The sequence below is a fragment of the Synchiropus splendidus genome, chromosome 12, assembly GCF_027744825.2.
Source record: "Synchiropus splendidus isolate RoL2022-P1 chromosome 12, RoL_Sspl_1.0, whole genome shotgun sequence".
Classification (NCBI taxonomy): domain Eukaryota; kingdom Metazoa; phylum Chordata; class Actinopteri; order Syngnathiformes; family Callionymidae; genus Synchiropus; species Synchiropus splendidus.
The window spans coordinates 14,299,860-14,318,810 of NC_071345.1; the positions used below are offsets into that span (position 1 = coordinate 14,299,860).

Genomic DNA, 18,951 nt, shown 5'->3' on the forward strand with positions numbered 1-18,951 from the left:
GTAATCATTCCAGTCATAAAGACATTAGCCTTTATTATCACATTAATTTATCAGGTTAATTTATTGCCCATTGTTTTTGTTAAAGACATTTACTGATTTTTTTTAGAAAATATGTCAGCTTTTGATCAATTCAGTCATAATTTAGTTGTTTTTGTTTCAAATTAATTCTATTTCCAAACATTTATTTCTTGTATTATTACAATTATTATATTACATTTATTACCTTAAGTAAACTACTTATTCATATGAGTATTTTCAGCTTATTAGTCGGTAACTTTTTTTTTTTTTTTAGATTTTAGAATAGTCAATGAAAATTCCCTCCAAACCATAATTACCAAGCAATAAACAAAAATAAGCAAGTAATTTGTTTATTAATAGTCAATGTGTTCCCCAGGCTAAAGTGTTACCTATTATTTTAGCTAGTACTAAAACACTTGCTGTACTCTCATTTTCCAGTTTATTATTCCTTTAAATAAAAACATTAAAAAAACATATTAACAATTTTCCTTTTTATTTTCTCCTGGTGCAAAATGTGGCAAAAACATTTCCTGCCCCTGAAATAGAAATACTCTTGTGTCGTACAGCATTATAAAAATGAAGAGATAATGAAATATGAAACCAGCATTTATTTCCCAATTTTATTTGAAAAATGAAGACTTAAAAAAAAAAAACCAAAACGTACCTTAATTATACATCATCAAGGGTCTTTTTTTCCGCGCAATAAAATCCAAACCCAAATACACATTATTTTCTTGCATGGTTTATAGAAAGATGGAGGAAGACGCAGGAAAAACAATCTGTGTTCATATTTACATGCTTGAGTTTGGAGTCGTCTAATCCTGGTTCGTCTTCATTTGGTCGTTGTAACTCATCGCTCCAGCAGAAACAGAAAAGCTTGAAAGTCAACACAAGGCACCAAACGATAAATTAAGTTCTACAGTTCTTTGCATATTTAAGAAGAAAGTGAAGGGGTGGGTGTTCGGAGCCATAAGAACCCCTGTCTGCTTGGATCCCTCTACTTGGGAATCATTTGTTTGAACTAGTTCATGCATAGAAAATGCCTCCAACTCAGGTCACCGCAGTGACGAAAAGCATGTTCATAAAGCCGGATTTTAAAAAGTGGGGTGCAAAATGTGCCGTCTCTACGTTTGATTTCTCTGTTTACAATGTTGTTATTGAATCAGATTGTGAAGTGAAGTCAGAGTGCGCCGCCACCTCTTGGGACTTAGACCTCATTATCTTTTATTTCCATCCAGAGGGTTGCTAACATGTCTATCCTTATTAAGGTTTTACAGGAGTCGGAGTTCAGGGTTACTCCGCAAATATTTACTTTTAAAGAATGATATTGTCTTTGGTTTCTTGTTGAACTGGACTCATGTTTGGGGACTTGACAGATCGACTAAATATCTAACCAATTAGTTCATTCATGTTTCCAATATAGATGGAAGTGACAAAGGGGTGCAAATAAAAGGCTCAATCATTCAAGTGCAGGTATGAGTGGAACAATATTCTGTGGGAAAATGATGCTGAAAAAGTGAATATTTTCATAAGAACATTCTCTTACTTTTAGTAAAGACATTTCTGGGTCAAAAGCGTACTGAAAAAGGGCAGATATAAACAGTGAGTAAAGTTTTGTCAGAGCCATAAGATTTATTTATTTTTAGATGTTTTGATAAATATTGTTAACTCATTTCTTTAGAATGTTTCTTCGTGTTTCAATTTCAAATGAAAATGTTTTTTTTTTTTTTTTAAATGGAACGTCATTGAGTAAAAGTCAGACAAGTGTGACTTCAGACAGATGATAAGGTTAACCCATGCTATTTTTACAGCTCCATAATTTACTCCTGAGGCATCAGCAGCATTTTAAATCATTTAGTTTCACCCCAATCCTTCTTTTTCTATCCTGGCCTGTTAAGTTCCGGGACTACTCCACCCCGTTTGTCACCATGTGCTCTCTGAGTCGCTGTTATATTAACTGCTCATTGAAACATGGATTGTTTTAAGGATCAGAGGCCGTGATGGCGGCTTCACAAGATAAAGCTGACTCACCAGATTGCTGCAACTCTCTATTTATCCTCCTCATGGACATTTCCACTCCCTTCTCCTGCTCTCTCTCTCTCTCAGTCTTCCGACTTCCCTCTCGCCTAATAAATAGGCGTTGTCATAGCTAGACTCTGGATTCAGGAGAATCAATAAATACGAAAGGTTAATCATCAGCAGCACCTCAGTAAAGTGATTCATACATTTCCTAGTGACCAGTGAAGAGTGGGAGCACATATTTGTAACAGACTGTGTGACATATTTTGCATTGAACCCAACGTCAAATGTCTTGCTTGAAGTGAGAGGCCGCTGGTACGAAGCAGGAGTCGAACGGAATCAGCAGGAGTTTCTTAATAAAAATTTGCTTTTGAAGGCGCTAAACACATTGCTTACTGTACATCAGCTTCTGGCAACACAGTGAAGCATGTATTAGCATACATGCTTCTTATCAATACATTTTTAGGCAGCATCTCTCTTGGCAAAACATTGCTTCATCTTTTTTTTTTTTTTTTTTTTTGGCATCTCTGCGTTCCTTCTCTAAAATACAGCCACCTCATCAGACAACAAATCCAATGTGGCATCACTGAAACCACCCCGGTCCTTCTTTTTCTTTCTCCACCACACTGGTCCAGGCATCTGCAAGGCTGCGCAACGCTGGAGCAGAAAAAGGTCCCGGAAGGACTTGAAGGAATTCTGAGGAACGATTCTGGAAGTCACTCTCACACTCCAAACTGTTGGAAGACTGGAGAGATGGGGAGAGCACAACATGGCAGTTAATGGGAGGAGGGGGATTTAAAAGGTTAGTAGTGGGACTTTTTTGAAGGGACAGAAGGAATGAACAACACTAAAAACTATCTTCAGTCTGACACACATTTCTTCGTATTTTACTGTGTATTTTGCTGTTCACTTCCTGTACTCAGAGCATGTATCTGGAAGTTGTGTTACAAAAAAAGGTTCATAAACTGGAGAAAAAGGCTCAATAAATGCCATTTCATGAAAGTAACTAATTGATCAAAATAAAAGTAAATAACAATAAAAAAAAGTAAAAGTAAATACGGCGTGTGAGAAACATAAACTTAATAGAAGAAAACATGTAACAAAAGTAAAAAAGAAAGAAACGTGAGGGAGATTCATTCATTGCCCAAGCGACTTCTTTTGATTCTTAGTGCATTGCCAGTCACATGACAGTCACAACCACTGAATGCAACAGAGCTAATGTCATGGCTAAAAGAGCCACTCTTCTGCCGCAAGCTCAGTTCCCACACTGGGACTATGAGCGCTAATAGAACTACCGTTATAACTGGATTGGATAGCGACAAAGGTTCCAATATCCAAGAATAGAGGAGCACAACATTCCTTTCTACCGCTTGGTTGCATAACATTGCTGCTGCAGCAAGAACCTCTTCTTCAAGTACCTGATGTGAGTGTTGCAGGATTGCAGCGCTACTGCCACCTGCTGTCTGGATGAATGCATTATTATAACAATAAATGTAGGCTAATAATAATGCATTTAAAAGAAATAAAAATCTGTTAGTGGCCGTAAACAGCTTGGCGGGAGTCACTCTCACAATGTCTCAGGTAAATCTGCCCATGCTTCAAAGTTCAAAGTTTGTTTAGCTTTGCTAACACTGACATCTCTTTCTCATATCATCCCCATCTCACCATGTGGTCAGCATCTCACTGGAAGTTTCCTCCCTCCAAGGAGAATTTCGAAAGAGCCTCCTGCAGCCGATGGTGCTCGTCTTCTACAGTCTGCAACACAAAATCAATATGGGCTCAAGAGCTGCACGCACGCACAAACACACACACACACACTCACAACCACACAACTTTGATTACCCAACATCCTCTCTGTCTCGCTCTGACACATCTCATCACAGAAGCCATTTTCAGCATAAGTCCAGCCGAGTAATAACACGAGCGGTTAAGAAGAGTGAAGTTTACTTGTCCATCTTTGTTCCGACTCAGCACTTGTTTGTGCCACACACAGATGGTCTCAGATGAAATGAAAACGACATCAGCACGATGTAAAATAGAAACTTTGATGAACAGGAATATGTTCATGTAGAACAGCAATAAAAAATATAATAAAAATAATCTACACACACTCTGTATATAATACATGTATAGAAGCAGATAGATATTGTGTGTAGAAATGTGTAAAAGTTAAACTTACATAGTTTGTATGTAAGACAGACTCTACGTAATTAACATTGTGTAATAAGATTATCGAGAACAACATTAAATGTATTTTAACATGGCTGAATACGCTGTTACACTTAAGGTTACTCTTACTCTTGGAAAAGTAGGAATAAAGGTGAAAATGGAAATGTAACAAGAAAAATAAATGAATTAAACATACAAATACAACAAGGAAGCAGCATTTAAAGTAAAAAGAAAATATACCACAAATTAACACAGAATTATGTGTTTACAATAAATAATTATACATGAATATATATGTGTGTCTGTATGTATTCGAAATGATGGTGGAGTAAAAATGGCGTGAGAGAAAAACAAACATGGGAGAGATAGTCCTGAATAAATTGCTAAATAATTGAGAATGAGATGAGAAAATGTTGATCTCTGAGACTGAATGGGAGTGCTTCACCACTGGTCACTAACGTGACCAGCTACAATCTTGTCACCTGTAGTCTCTTTATGTACTCCTCCAGTCTCCGAAGTCTCTTGTATACTTCCTCCATCCTCTCCTGAGACAAAACCAGCGGTGCGCTGAAACTCTGATCCTCTTCTGCCTTCATTCTTCTACTTTCTCTTTCCTCCTCGGCAACTCCATCCGCGGTGTTACTTTCTTCTGTGGACGAAGGGGAAAAACATGAGTTTGTTTCACAAACAGTGAATGCGATTAATATTTAAAATTAAACATGCACTGCACGGCATGAAATAAACATGGAAATATGTTTATACTTGTAGATAAACATGTAATATTAAGCAGTCTGCATGTGTTAATTTCAGGCTTCGGGAATGCAACATTTATTTCTAATTTAAAATTCTGTATGCAAATTTGGGGAAAGTTTGGTCTCAAATTTACAGCAAAAATACTACCCAAACATGGTTTGGAGAGTAAGACAGGATGACATTTATTAAATATGACTGTGACTTATCACACAAAACATAGCTGTTATAAATTCATATATATGAGCCACAACTATTGCAGTGCGCAATAGACTTTTTACCTGACCAAGCACATCAATAACTTGTTGGCTGCTGATTTAGCGTCTTCACTCCATGTTTTGAATTTAGTATTTCATCAGCGCAATGACAAATGCTCGCAGGGATTTAAATATTCAACCTGATCCACAGACCTATTTCTAGACTGGGCCCCTCCGACTGCTCCTCCCCGTTCTCCTCATCAAGCTGAGAATCTTCCGACAGACTGATGCTCCGGACCAGCAGCCTCTTCAGTGACATGACTGGCGGGGGAGACGCAACCTGTCAGCTCTTTGGAGTGCGGTGAAGAGATTTATATGGACATGCATCACAGACGAGGTCGACCCGTGTTCACCTTCATCCAGGCCGGCGCTGGCCACCTTCTCCTGATCGCTGTTGGAGTGGCCTATCAAGTCAAAGCCTTTATCTGACAGGAAATCAATCAGCGAGTGCCTGGGGTCTGAAGACTTCTCATCCATTAGACTGTCCTTATCGCGATCTGCAGACAAACACCCGGAGTCAGAGCTGGCAGTCAAGTCGTACAATAATACATTTCTTCATCATTTTTCCGTGTTACGCTGATGAAGCGTCATGTTCTCACCGCCGCTGCTTTTCAAACCTCCATTTTCAGTCGGACTCAAGGGCGCGGTCATTCTGACAGAGAGAGAAAGAGAGCGAGAGAGAGAGTGAGAGAGAGAGGACAGTGTCAGACGAGAGACAAATTGATTAATACCTGCTGCTGCTGCACACAGGTTCATTTATCATGCCTTACTTTGGAGGGCAAATTCAAACTTTAGTTTCAAACCAAGAGAACTACACTAAGTTCATTTGCCATTAAGAGACCACACTTCTCCAGGAAACAACACAATGGACTCCATCATAGTGGTTGTAATCCTGTTTGGGGGCCCTACTTGGGCCTCACGTAGGATTAAAGTGCAGCCTAGGCCCACTTGGCCATCGTGTGTCCCACATCAGTAACCTCTACTGCAGTTATTGAGTTTTGTGTATTTAGAACACATTTGAATGATAAACGAAGTCCTCCAGATTCTTTCCACTCTCCGTTGTTAGTGTTCTGTTTTAGTTGAGTGCGGTTTCCTTCCATTAAAAGTGAATCCCATACACAGCGTGCCTTCCAGCCAAGTGGTGAATCGATTCAGAAGATTTGCTGAATTAACGTTGAATTCAGGGGAGGCTGCAATACATTGCTGGACTGATTTTTATACCCACCCCTTGTGTAACTTCGCCTGGTAAACCTCGATGAATAGTATGACTTGTTGAAAAAAGTCCCTTTCAGATTAGTATTTGAGCATGTGCGCTCTAATCCAGTGATGCTTAACCATAGGGCTGCTAGAAGTTTTTTTGTTTTACACCTCTGAGCTGCGAGACGCTCAGTTTAAATACACAGGCCACGTAGGGTGGCAGTAGTGCGTCACTAAATTGCCTAGGCAGCTGCAAATCTGTGATAGTTACCAACTATGAAGAAGTTCTTGAAAAGAAAAAATGATTACGTGATGCTGCCACCCCCAACAGTAAAAACTGTTCATGAAAACACCTGTTGAAGCAATTTTGAAAGTGAATTACATTTTGTGGCGATACTTTCATTTACTTATATCTTCTATGGGGTTTAAATAAAATATACTACTTTTATTTAGACATGCTTTTTATTTGATTCAGAATTTTATTCTGTTTTTCCAATTTTCTCAGCAGTTTTCCATCAAGTGTATTTTTTTCCTTTGTTTCTTTTGTAAAATTGACGTGTATGACTTGCACCTGGTTCTGCTGCTTGTTGGACTTTTCAATGACCAATAAATATCTTTGCGATGATCAAATGGTGTCATGTTATTTCACAAGGTTTTGCTTTGTCTATGTGTAAGTAGATTAAATACGATTATTGATCACAAATGAAATCAAGAGTCATGAATCAGTACTATTACTTGAATGGGCCTCGTGCCTACTTGGGCCCCAAGATCAAAAAGGTAAGAACCCCTGCTCTTAACCATTAGACATTGAAAACACTTACGATGAAGGACTGGCAGGCCCTCCTCCTCCTCCTCCTCCTGGTGGCAGTGACAATCTCATTGGCGTGCCGCTCTTCTTCAAATCTTCCATTGCAGCCTTGATGGCCTCTGTCCAGCTGTGAAAGGTGAACACATTTGGATGTAATTGGACTGTTAATTTCAAGTCATGTTTCACACTCACAGCCTCCTCTCGCCGATCGACTGAGCTCTCAGCTCGTAGATCTGAGCGCCACTGTCCCACGTGAAGATCACATAGAATGCCTTCCGATCTGATGAGAAAGAGATTTGAGGTTAACCTCAGTGTATCGCTAACAACGCCACGATCAACTTCTAACCTGTGGCAACCTCTCGAAGGAACACAGAGTCCAGTTTAATAATGGGGCTCAGCATTTGCTTCCCCTCTTGGGCCGCGATGGTACTTTTGCTCTGGCATTTCAGCACCATCTTGTCATCCTGCTTCTGTAGAAGAACCAATAGGTCGCCAAGCAGCACGCACTGAACCTCTGCGAGACATGATGGGAGGAGAAAATGTCAGATCAGACCAGGCATTTTTCGGCTCCTTTGTACATTTTGAGTATTAAAAAGACTCAACATTTCAACAAACAGAAGGAAATGGACAAAATTATGAATTTACCAATTGCTTTTTCCTTGGTGACCCTCCAAGTTAGGGGTCCTTCGTAAAGCATCGCCTTCTGAGTCAGATCAATGTTCTGTCCAGGCAGAGGGAAATTAAATAAATTGAAAAACAGAACAATTGATATTGTGAAAAATTAATATGTGCAAGCTCTAACTTTATATTCAGTGTAAAGGTCATTGCTCGGTTTGAGTCCTGATGTGTCCAATCTCCTCTGATAGTCCTTCAGTGTCTGAAAATAAAGTCAAGGTTAGGAAACAAGCGAATACATTTGTTGTCAGGACACAAGCGTCACCAGATGTGTGATGCTCACCAAAAGATTCTCCATGACTTTGACTTCCTCGTTGACGTGGTTGAGGATCTTTTTGCAGCACTCTGCGCTCTGCTGGATTTTCTCCTTCTCCTCCGGATCGACTGGAACGAAAACTAACTTGAAAGACTGCTCTATTGGGAGGTGACTGTTAGAATCTGGGACAGATTGTGCCGTAAGTGAATTCAAAATTCTTGGTGTAGACGATCGTAATCATGCAGTGACTTAAGGTTTTGTGAAAAAAAAATGAGGAAACGTATCATCTTTTTATGAAAACCGAGAACATTGCCACTTTTAATGTGTCAACTGCAAACAAGTATAAAAGAATCTAAACTAACTGTGGACAAGACAACGCGAGTTCCAGCCCAATTCTAATTTGACTATCCAAGCCAGTATCGCTAAACAATATGTGCCATATTTGAGGTTTTTCCAAAACAAACCTGTGTTCTTGGCAATATTTTCCAGCAGCAACGGGTACTTTGTTAATCTCTGCATCTCGAAGGGAATGATGTCCTTGAGCTGCAGTCTGCGACACTGGGGTTTACTGGCTGCTTCCTGAAACACACACATGAAAAACACACAAAACAGTGCTGAATTGTATGAAATGATATTTTAGAATTTCAGTAGACGTCGCGTATGTCTTTTAATCTTTTGGACCCATCCATATGTGACGTCTTTCTTTCAAAGAATTTAGATTCAGAAATAGTGAGTGTTTATGTCCAGTTTTTGCCCATGTGCATGTGTGTGATGATGTTTCGCACCTGTATGAAGGAGTTGAAGCGCGGCTCTTTCTTCTGCCTGCTCTTGATCTGCTCCAGAGCCCATGACTGGTGACTGCAGAACCGTGCAGTCAGTTTCTGGAACCATTCACCTTCTGTGCCACCGAACTAAAACATACAGAAGACATCAGATAGAGAACAGACAGCTCGGAACCACAGAGAGAGCGACAGATAGAAAAGTAGAAAGAATTAACTATAAGATCTACTGGAAAACTAGTGATTTGAACAAACATAACTCACTCGGTTAAAAACAGTAGTGCTAATGGATTTGACTATGAAGTTGTCCTCCACACGTAGCTTCTTGAGGTTGTCATAGAAGTTATCTGTAACGCACAAACAATTGAAGTTAATAGGATGATGCCGCACAAAAATTTAATTGAGAATTTAAGATAAACAACAAAAGAACAAGAGCTAAATGTATGAAGAGCATTATAATTTTAAAGAAGTTTAACGTTAGGAATAAATACTGGAACAGAAAGCTTGATTAAATTTGTAATAAATGGCATATAATTTAAAAAAATAACCCTCCAATTATTTTTCTTATTAATTTGTAATATATTGTTAGCAAAACAAATGACAACACCATGACTGAAAGTGAAGGAGTGACAGAATTGTATATACTGTTAATGTGTTTAGTACTCTCGAAGTTTACGAAAATAAAAAAATTGAAATTGAAAATAAACAAAAAACAAGAAAACTAATATTTTCAGGCAAATATATCTACCACGTAATGCATGTTTGTGACAAATAAACGAGACAATCACTGGAAAAATAAATAAATAAAAATAAGAAAACCAAAAATGACAAAGTAAATTAATGACAAATGTATGAATGTGATAAAAGAGAATCTCCCACCCAACATTAATAGAAACCAAAAATTACGAGTTACTCAATAAAAGCATATTTCTGAAAGACATTTTTCAGAATACATGAAAAGGTCAAACAAGTCATGACATCTATCAGTGTTTTACACTTACAGTGCATCTCTATGATCTCATCCAGATTTGGGAATATAGCAGCGAGCTCCGTACTGGTCAGCAGCTCCTCCCGCTCCAAAGGTTTAGAGAAAACCATCTGAAGAACACTCAGCATCCTAACATGAGCATGTTCAGTAGCAAATAACTCTGGAAGAAAGATTAACGATTGAGTCAGAAGAAGGTTGGTAAACAAACAGACCTTCACTTAAGCTTTGTTTCCTCTCACCGTTGATGACCTCCTGCCTTTCTGTCTCCTTCTTGCCGAGGCTGGCAACAGCTTCTGGGGAGGCCAGCTCCCGCCAGTTGGGAGGGTCCTGCTCGAACTCGAGGAGACGAGGATCCAACTCCTCCAGCTGAGGGGAGGGGCTGGTCGGGGCGGACCCCAGCCCTTCAGGTGCCAACACTGGTGAGTCGGCACTGAGAAAACAAGTAAACCTGGTTATCGGCAATATTTGTTTTTGAATGAAACAAATTGCCATCCATCAATATCAACATAAAATGCATCCAACACTCAAAAGCTACAACCCCTTTGGGAAAACTAGCTTCTCTACCAGCGAGCAAGTCAAAGAGACGCATGAGGATTTCAACTTAAATTTTTAAAATATAAGAAAATGACTGCTAAAACCAAATGCGTACACGTCACTTCAGTTATCCATGTTCTGCCCATTGTATGGTCACAGAGCAATAGGGGTCCACTTCACATCGTGGTGGAAAAGGATCTATTGAGTCGAACTTAATTGTGGGCTCATCCTCAAAACTCTTTATAGCTCCTTAAACAGAAGCTTCAATTTTTCAAAAGATTCCAACCAAGAATTAAGAAAATAAATCCATCTATGAACTCCCTTCAGATTCATGACCATCGTACAATGAGACTTATTAATATTTGCATGTCATTAGGGAGCATGTCTGTCCTTGCTGTGCACCACCCTATCGAGTGAGGGTATTAAGATGGGTTGGGTCCATCTTACGGATGGAGGTGATGGGTTGTGAGATGAGCAGATATTGATGTCACTGTCGAGGGCATCTGGAGGTCCACGTCACTACGGGAGCGGGACTGTTTGGCCCTGGAGGAGCCACGGCGCCGAGAGGAGTGCCGATCCACACGGGCACTCTCGCTACGGGTTACTTTCCTACTGAGGGAAGGAGAGGCGGGACAGGAGAAGTGTGGCGGGAGGAGATGAATACGCAGAAGAAGGGAACAGCATTGTTAAAGAGTTGAAAGCATAGAAAGTCAACGTGTCAAACAGATGACAGAAATAAACGAGAGAATAGAGGAATCGCATTTGCGACGAGAGATAAAAGAGAAAATGAACAAGTCATAAATATGCATGGAATTAGACATGCATACTGGTTGACAATTAACCAGAAAAATATCTTTCACATGCTTTAGATATTCGAGCACCGAGGCCTCTGCTTTCAGAACAGATATTCCCACTTGAGCAACTTGAAAGCTATTTTCTTTTATCACGATAACAGTCATTACCATTCTCCACACGGTGCGAGAAACATCCAGCATTTATATTCCAAGTGGTCGCAACAATCCTGTTCATCATCCTTTTATAAAGCAACGCTTGAGCTGTGTGAGGTGTATATATGTGTGTGTGTGTGTGTGTGTGTGTGTGTGTGTGTGTGCCACTACACGGCCTGAAGCATGTCCGCGACTCTGTCAAGGCGCTGAGACCCACCTTGTCTTCCCTCTGCGAAAACACGGGGACACCACATTGTTAAACACGAGCAGTGACAACCTTTAATGTATACTGCTAATGTTTGGCTGTCAGAGCAACACGTGCCAAAAGCCCCTGACCAGACATGGACCTGCACACAACAATGACAAGCAAGGAGAGAGGGTCGAGGAGGAGACGAACCTTGCTAGTTGCAACACTTGCAGACACCTGGGCAAGCAAACGGCAGGAACAGCAACACCCAATTTAGTTGACTCAGCATAGAGCAGTTGTGACCAGTCAAAGTCAGATTTAGTCTGTTTATTCATAAGAATTGTGGTAATTTATTGACTCAACGTAGCGACTCAACTGAGCGGCCTTTTCCAAGACAAATGAGGCAATGATCCATCCAACCCGCAAAACGTATTCAAACAGCTAACCCTCTCAGATATTTGACCTGAATGTGAAGGAATCTGAGGCATTTTATATATATATATATATATATATATATAAAATATTGAGACCGGCTTGGAGACCTTAAAAGTGACCATGGATCCACACTTGAACGTAATTAAAACGACAGAAACTTCATCGGTCTGCTGTGACGAGACTCAGTATCTTGGAGGGATGAAGCGTGTTTGTCCATAAAAATCCATATTGTAGTTAAGAGCCACTGTGATTGGTTGACTGCGCTGCAGAGCCTCATGGGAACAGGTTCATCTCAAGTCACCACGACTGATTTTATTGCGGTGGCTCCTCACATGCTTGGCTGTGTTTGTGGTCTATTTAAACAGCTGACCTGATCTGATCCCCTGGACTGAAGACAGTGAGGCTAAAATCAACTTGTCATCATGGTTCCTCACGTAGGCCATGTGATCTACCAACATTTACAATTGACTGGTAGATCCCCATCGGAGCAAGGGGCTAAACTATAACTATATACTGAAACTACTAAACTATTTACACTATAGATTCCCACTGAAGGAATCAAAACTATGAATGAACACATGTGGACTTAGGTAGTTAACAAACAAGTGCAACAACAAACATGTTTTATATTTCAGATTCTTCAAAAGAGCCACCCTTTGCTTGGATTATGACTTTGCTCACTCATGGCATTCCGGCGATAAGTTTCATGATGTAGTCACCTAATAAGGTTTTCCAGCAGGTGACTGAGCTCATTAAGAAGGCCAAGTGTTTGCAGCCCTGCCAACAAAGCAAAAGGTGGCTACATTGAGTCATCTAAAATAGGAAACATATTTAGTTATTCAAACTTTTTTAATTTGATACATAATTCCATATATCCTGCTTCATATATGTGATGTCTTCATTATGTAATGCAATGCAGAACACTGGAAGTCGTGTCCAAACTTTTGGTCTGTACTGTACGTAACACCACATTCATTATTATGATGTTATGGTGAACTCTCTCACTCCATACACCACTGTTGGGCACAAAAGGCTTTGTGTTAGATCAACAGAATCCACAAGAGGCCAGCGCTAGCATATATGACACTCATGATTCACTGGAATGGAAGCAAATTGTCACCTCCATTGAAGCATAGCCTTTTTATGATCCGATGGTATGCTCTAAACTGTCAAGTAGGAGTGAACAGAACGGCTCAAACAATGGACCTGATGTACACCCACTCAGAGCTTCACTACATCACAGCCTTAACATGGCATGAGCCTGCACAAACAAGACCATCTGGCAACAACGGGAAGAACATTAGTAATGCCCACGTACAAAAACAAATGGGCCAGCAGAAGAGCAACATGCTTGAGGAACAGAAAATAAAGAGAGAAGAGAAGGATGAGGGAGAGTTCTGGGCCGGGGTTCACCTGGTGAGGGGCTCTGTCACAAAAGTCTGAGGTTCTGTTAGTGAACAAGGCAGCACAAAAAAAGCCAGCACACAGCAGGGACAGACTGCTGGGGAGTTTTACCACGCTCCCCCAGCGTGAGAACTATACACATGCCCCCCCTCTTCAAATGGTTGTCTTACATCTGAACAGACGAGATATAACCTAATCATAATCTGATTACATGTGTCTCTTTAATCCCCTAAAAGCAGGAGCCTCTCTTCACTGCACTGCAACTATAATCCCATTCCCTGCAAGTTTCATCCTCCACACTGCTCACCTGTCTTTCTCCAAAGTCTCCTCTTGGGGGAGATCAGTAGGTGAGAGAGTCTCGCCCAGGAAGACAGATCCGCCTACTCCGACTGGGGACACATCTCCCCGGTCTGAAGAGGCTGGAGGGTCTAAGCGATTGCTGGAGAGCCCTAGAAAAAGAGGAGAGGAATTTTCACGTGAGGGTTTTCAGAGTTGACGAGCACTCAGAGCATCATGGAGCTCCTCATTTGAAGCTTCAAGGATAGCTTTGTAGTGAAGTATGTGAAGAGGATGATGTATATCCACTCATGGGTAAAAGTGTACTCCCTTAGCTAGATGATAATATGACCTAAATCATCATCATTTTTTAAGTGCAATGCCCCCACTTGTCTGACACTGTTTAAGGCAGCCTACCGTCGATGTGTAAAGAGTCAGGGCTGGTGGCAATGATGTTGCTGCCTGAGCCATCTGTGATTTCAACCGCAGGCAGACTGGGGGTCCCTCCAGCAGAACCTGACTTCCTAATGCTGGTGGAGGGGGCTGCAGGGTCAGTCAGGGAGCCTCTGCTGGGAGTTGGTCCTTTCCGCTCTTGACTCACTTTCTCTTTGTCAGCTGGACGAAACACCGAAGGTAAGAAGAAGGATTGATTATGCAGACTGGGGCTTAAAAACACAGCATAACATTAGATGAAGTTTGTGACAGACAGGTAATGAGTACGGCGTGATCAGGGACTGAAACAGAAGTACCGGTAGTTAGTTTGGTAGAAGAAAAGTCAAATTAACTCTACTGCAAGGCTTAAAAAAAACAGACCCAGAACATCAGTAATACAAACGATCCAAAACACCACCAACATCCACTCCCAGTCTTTAGGGACATGCAGACATGCTCATGGGTATATTAGTAAAGATCAGACCTTTCTGTGGACAAAGAGAGGGGAGATTGTGGGGGTGGGGGAGGGGGAGGGGGGGGGGACTAGTACCTTCAACTTCCGTTTTAGGTTTGACCTCAGCTGTAACGGGAGACAACATTCTCATTTTAGGACACTCAAGGTCGTTGATGATGGCGCGTGTGATTGCCATGAAACTACATCTGGCTCGATGTAATTTATTTGCTTGGTCAGTACGTACAGTTCCCAGCGATCCAGTTGGGGATGCCAGGAAAGCCGCCTCTGGGTTTGGTTTTGGAAGACTCATCCTTCCTGTTCTGAGGGTGAGAGAGTAAACGAAAGGTTTGTTCAGAAATAACTGGTTTCAAACATGCTCTGCAGAGATAACAAAACCGAACTCTGGTTCTCAGATATTGGGAGAATCAATATTCAAGATAAAAGGCATCTCTCTCTTATCACACATGGTGTCATTAGTTTATTTGTCAATCCTTGTTGGAATTTTGTTATTATAACAATGGCTATCAAAATAAAAATAATTTAACAGCGGAGCAGCATTCAAGGAAAGCTTTTTTTCTGTTAAACTAGGTTGGAGTAGTTGATGGATGGGTCTGATGTGGTGGAGGTGGTGTTGGCTGGGTTGGGAAATACGTTATTTTTCAGAGAGGTGAAGAGTTCACAGTCGTTGAGAGGTCACGGTCATCCACAAAGTAGTGGAAATACTGTATATACAGAATTTACAGATTAGGTTTCCAAGAGAGAGGAAGCACAATACGAAGAGGAAGAACCCAAGTACAGAGGCCTGAGGTATACCAGTAGTGGAGGGAGTGGATGTGAGTTGAGTGTGGGACAGTTATGAGTAAGAGTTGCTGTCAAGAACGTGTCAGGACTAGAGCATATGAGACCAAATTGAATACAGATTACAGAAGTAAGTCTATTAGTCATATAGACACACATCTATTTACAGCAGAAGAAACAAAAAATCAGTTTGGTTTTGGTCTCGACAACAACAGTGAGGTGTGTGGAGGAGAATCTATTGAGAAGGATAGGGTTTGAGAAAAATGCAAGCCCACACACAGGGTCAGGAGGATGGGTCAGGGTAGGGATGAGGAGTCCTGAGTCACCTGCAAGTCCGGAGGTGACTTAACACATCTGATGGATGCTACTTCAGTTCATTCTTTAACAAAAAATACTTCAAAATAATATCTGAATTCCAATATACTTGTTCCGTTTAACAACATAAAAGTATAAAACTGATTCATATTGGTGAAAAAGATCTTCACGTTTGTCTTAGGATTTAATAAACTGATTTTTTTTTTTTAATCAATGAACAATTTCCTGAACATACCTTGACTAGTTTACTTCTGAAGAAGCCTCCCCTGGACTTCTTACTGTCGACTGCCCTGGTTTTCACACCAAGGTGTTTCATGTAGTACGCCACTGCTGAAAAGATGGACTGGCTGCAACAAAACAAAAATAAATAGAAGCAAATGAAGTAAATAATAATCAAACCACAATACACTTAAAATATCATCTCAATTTTTTTATATGACTTGTGTAGTTGGTAACATTTTCCTCTGTAATTCGAAAATATTGTTTCCCTGTTTATTTAAATGCAAACATAAAAAGTTAATAAAAAAGTTGTGTATTTTAACAGTTTGACAGTTCAATTAAACATGTTTTTTTACCTTTAATTTTTCTCCTAAATGAAGTTGTTGGAGGTGAGAAGTGCTCTTTTTTAAGTTGATAATGCCAAGTACTTTCAGTAACTTATACTTAAAAGTTTATAACGTTATAACATACTTTTAAAGTCATTTCTATAGAACTCTGGAAATTTTAAATTCAGGCATACAAAAAGAACCCCAAGCCGTGATGGCTGAGTAAGCGTCACAGAGAATTAAGAAATGCCATTATTACTAGAAACTAGTTAAAAAACTGAAGAGACAAACCCTGAGATATAACATCTCTAGTCTGACATAATGACAAATGTGAGACATAGTGAGGAATGATTTCAAGAGTTGAGTTTAGAAACAGAAAATGGGACAGAAAAATGAAAGAGAACACATTAAAAAAGAGCAGACTATGGCTTGAAATGTTTCTGCTACCAGTACAACTAATTTAATAATACATAAGAAAAAAATAAAAGCCTGATGCTGCCTGCAAAAACTTTTTTAGGTCAAACTTTGATTTTTAAACTAAGCAAGAAATTCCATTTTAATGAGAGAGAGCAGCTGTCTCCCTCTGCAAGAACAGAAACTTCAGAGCCTCAAAGACTGCAGAGATACATCACTAAAGATACCAAATGGAAAAAAAAAAAATTTCCGACTCACCACTTCTCCTCATCAGAGACAATCGTAGGTCTGAAATAAACAGAGAAGCAAGTTGAGAAAATGTAAACACAAGCCATCGAGCATCATGCAAAACTCACTGCTTCTTTCTAAGCAACATTTTTTTCTCTCACGCGTTAAAACTGGTTTTGGCCGATGGAATCGAAAGTGGTTAATCTTTAGCTGATCCAACTCAAAGCGAACTGTGGTGATTCCAGAAGTGAAGCTCCTGAACATATTCTTATATTTGCAAAAATAAAAAAATAAAAATAAATCAAAGAAAATAAAGTGATTTAGAAATGCAAGTATGTTAAAAACACTGAAACACAGCTCAAGTAAGTCACTAAAGTCTGCACAACAAGTCTGAAAAAGTGTGAAACGCTCAGTTCAAGTCTCTATTTAACTGTTCTCACGTCTGATGCAACAGGAAGGCAAGACTGTGGAAATCGGACACTTGTTTTGTTGAGATCATAAAAGAGAGGAGTAGTTTCCTGGGATTCCCCCGCCAAGTGTAATCACTTAACACCCACCCAGAGAGGTCGGACACTGTGCTGTACAAGGCTGAGAGCGGGTGATCGAGTGCAAGAGTTGGAGGAAATAAAGAGATGAAGTGAGCGTGAATAGATGGTTTGTGCTGCCAAAACAATGACGCTTCTGTGTCACAGCAATAGAGTCGGATGAATGATCTTTCATACAGACTGCAGGCGTCTTTAATTGACTGACAGCAACGATGCAACTTGCATCCCTTTCCATGTTTGTTTCCTCTCTTCTGATAAGATGACAGCAATCTAACGTCTTCCTACCCTCCTTGCTCTCTATCCGGCTCACTTTTTGGAAGGAACACACCAACTAGATAGCAACATGGATAATCTTTCGAAAGTAACCCAAGAGCTACCATGAGTAAGAACCAACCAAGCAGCACAAGCCCCTCCCTTCTTGCCCTCCCTCAAAAACTCTCTTTAACAGACTGGCAAAACTCCAAGGAGCTTTCAGACAACGTGGCACGGCGACTCCATGTTTCCATGCTACAAATTCCCCAACAAAAAATACCAATAGTTACAGGTGCAATAATTGATGAATTGATCAATTTCACCGGATTGTTGCTTTTGTCAACATGGTTCCTGGGATGAGGATCAGCTGCTCTAAGGCCGAGAGCCTCGGTCAGAAAAGCCTGGACTTGAATGTCCAGAGATGAGATCCTTCCCAACAAGGAAGAGTTCAACAATATTGGGGTATTGTTCACTAGTGAGGGAAGGACAGAGCAAGATATTATGAGAAGGATTGGTGCAGTGTCCTCAGTCACAGGATACAGTGGTGAAGATTCACCAGTTGATTTATACTGTAGCTGGGTTTCCATTTCATTTTTTCCTCACAATTAAAAACTGCTTTCATTTGCAACAGAACCAAAATCTCACGTGGTATGTAAATGTCAGTATTATTCTCGGGTCTGTTTGACAGAAGCAAGAGGGCGGACGCCTGCGAGCACTGAATGGCAACGGATGTGTCGACCAACTGGATATTTTGACTGCACGTCTTCTGCTTCCACACCACATGAGGACCGCTCACTTACACCATTAGATATTGCTGCAGCCTCTAGAATGTTTGTTGTACATTAATACTGAAAAATCAAACTGATCAATGTTTGGCATATTTTGCTAAATATATTTTCAAGGTTAATGGAAACACTGCTAACGTTCCTAGTCTCACAAGGCTTTGTTGATAAACCAGTAGCCAAAATGTGCTTTCTCAGCAAGAATTTAGGGGATAATTTAGGGGTTTCCGGACAAAGGGAAGACTGGGCTTCTTCGCTTGGCTTTGTATTAGCAGTGGAAAACAGATGGATGGATAATCTGTATTTTCTTTATCGCTTCAGACCTGTTTAAGAGCTGAGAGGTGGAAACTCTAATAAGTAGTTATACAAATGACTCTAATTATTCTGCAGAGTTAAATTGAAAACATTATTTTCGAGGGAATAATAAGATGTAGTCATGAATTTATAATCCATGCATTGACATAGCCATATTTTCTACAGCCGATTC

General features: G+C 40.3%; 1 protein-coding gene across 8 annotated transcripts in view; it reads right to left on the reverse strand.

Annotated features, from left to right (window-relative positions):
* Nucleotides 1–416: 416 nt before the first annotated feature.
* The window catches only part of arhgef1b (Rho guanine nucleotide exchange factor (GEF) 1b), a 39,423-nt gene continuing 20,888 nt past the window's right edge, over nucleotides 417–18,951 (reverse strand). For 3 of the 8 annotated variants that reach the window (XM_053880325.1, XM_053880324.1, XM_053880321.1), the window contains exons 9-33: nucleotides 16,916–16,945; nucleotides 15,934–16,045; nucleotides 14,830–14,905; nucleotides 14,682–14,711; nucleotides 14,117–14,314; nucleotides 13,731–13,872; nucleotides 11,615–11,626; nucleotides 10,898–11,062; nucleotides 10,156–10,346; nucleotides 9,930–10,076; nucleotides 9,193–9,275; nucleotides 8,935–9,060; nucleotides 8,614–8,728; nucleotides 8,177–8,277; nucleotides 8,021–8,095; nucleotides 7,864–7,939; nucleotides 7,565–7,732; nucleotides 7,411–7,498; nucleotides 7,232–7,345; nucleotides 5,813–5,865; nucleotides 5,567–5,710; nucleotides 5,367–5,474; nucleotides 4,689–4,855; nucleotides 3,703–3,792; nucleotides 417–2,782 (exon numbers count right to left, since the gene is read on the reverse strand). In XM_053880325.1, the coding sequence (XP_053736300.1) occupies nucleotides 3,718–3,792; nucleotides 4,689–4,855; nucleotides 5,367–5,474; nucleotides 5,567–5,710; nucleotides 5,813–5,865; nucleotides 7,232–7,345; nucleotides 7,411–7,498; nucleotides 7,565–7,732; nucleotides 7,864–7,939; nucleotides 8,021–8,095; nucleotides 8,177–8,277; nucleotides 8,614–8,728; nucleotides 8,935–9,060; nucleotides 9,193–9,275; nucleotides 9,930–10,076; nucleotides 10,156–10,346; nucleotides 10,898–11,062; nucleotides 11,615–11,626; nucleotides 13,731–13,872; nucleotides 14,117–14,314; nucleotides 14,682–14,711; nucleotides 14,830–14,905; nucleotides 15,934–16,045; nucleotides 16,916–16,945 (2,596 nt within the window). In that variant the 3' untranslated portion in view covers nucleotides 417–2,782; nucleotides 3,703–3,717. Of the gene's footprint in view, nucleotides 2,783–3,702; nucleotides 3,793–4,688; nucleotides 4,856–5,366; nucleotides 5,475–5,566; nucleotides 5,711–5,812; nucleotides 5,866–7,231; nucleotides 7,346–7,410; nucleotides 7,499–7,564; nucleotides 7,733–7,863; nucleotides 7,940–8,020; nucleotides 8,096–8,176; nucleotides 8,278–8,613; nucleotides 8,729–8,934; nucleotides 9,061–9,192; nucleotides 9,276–9,929; nucleotides 10,077–10,155; nucleotides 10,347–10,897; nucleotides 11,063–11,614; nucleotides 11,627–13,730; nucleotides 13,873–14,116; nucleotides 14,315–14,681; nucleotides 14,712–14,829; nucleotides 14,906–15,933; nucleotides 16,046–16,915; nucleotides 16,946–17,013; nucleotides 17,295–18,951 lie in introns of those variants that run through there. The other 5 variants (XM_053880327.1, XM_053880326.1, XM_053880329.1 and 2 more) reach the window with 4 other exon arrangements.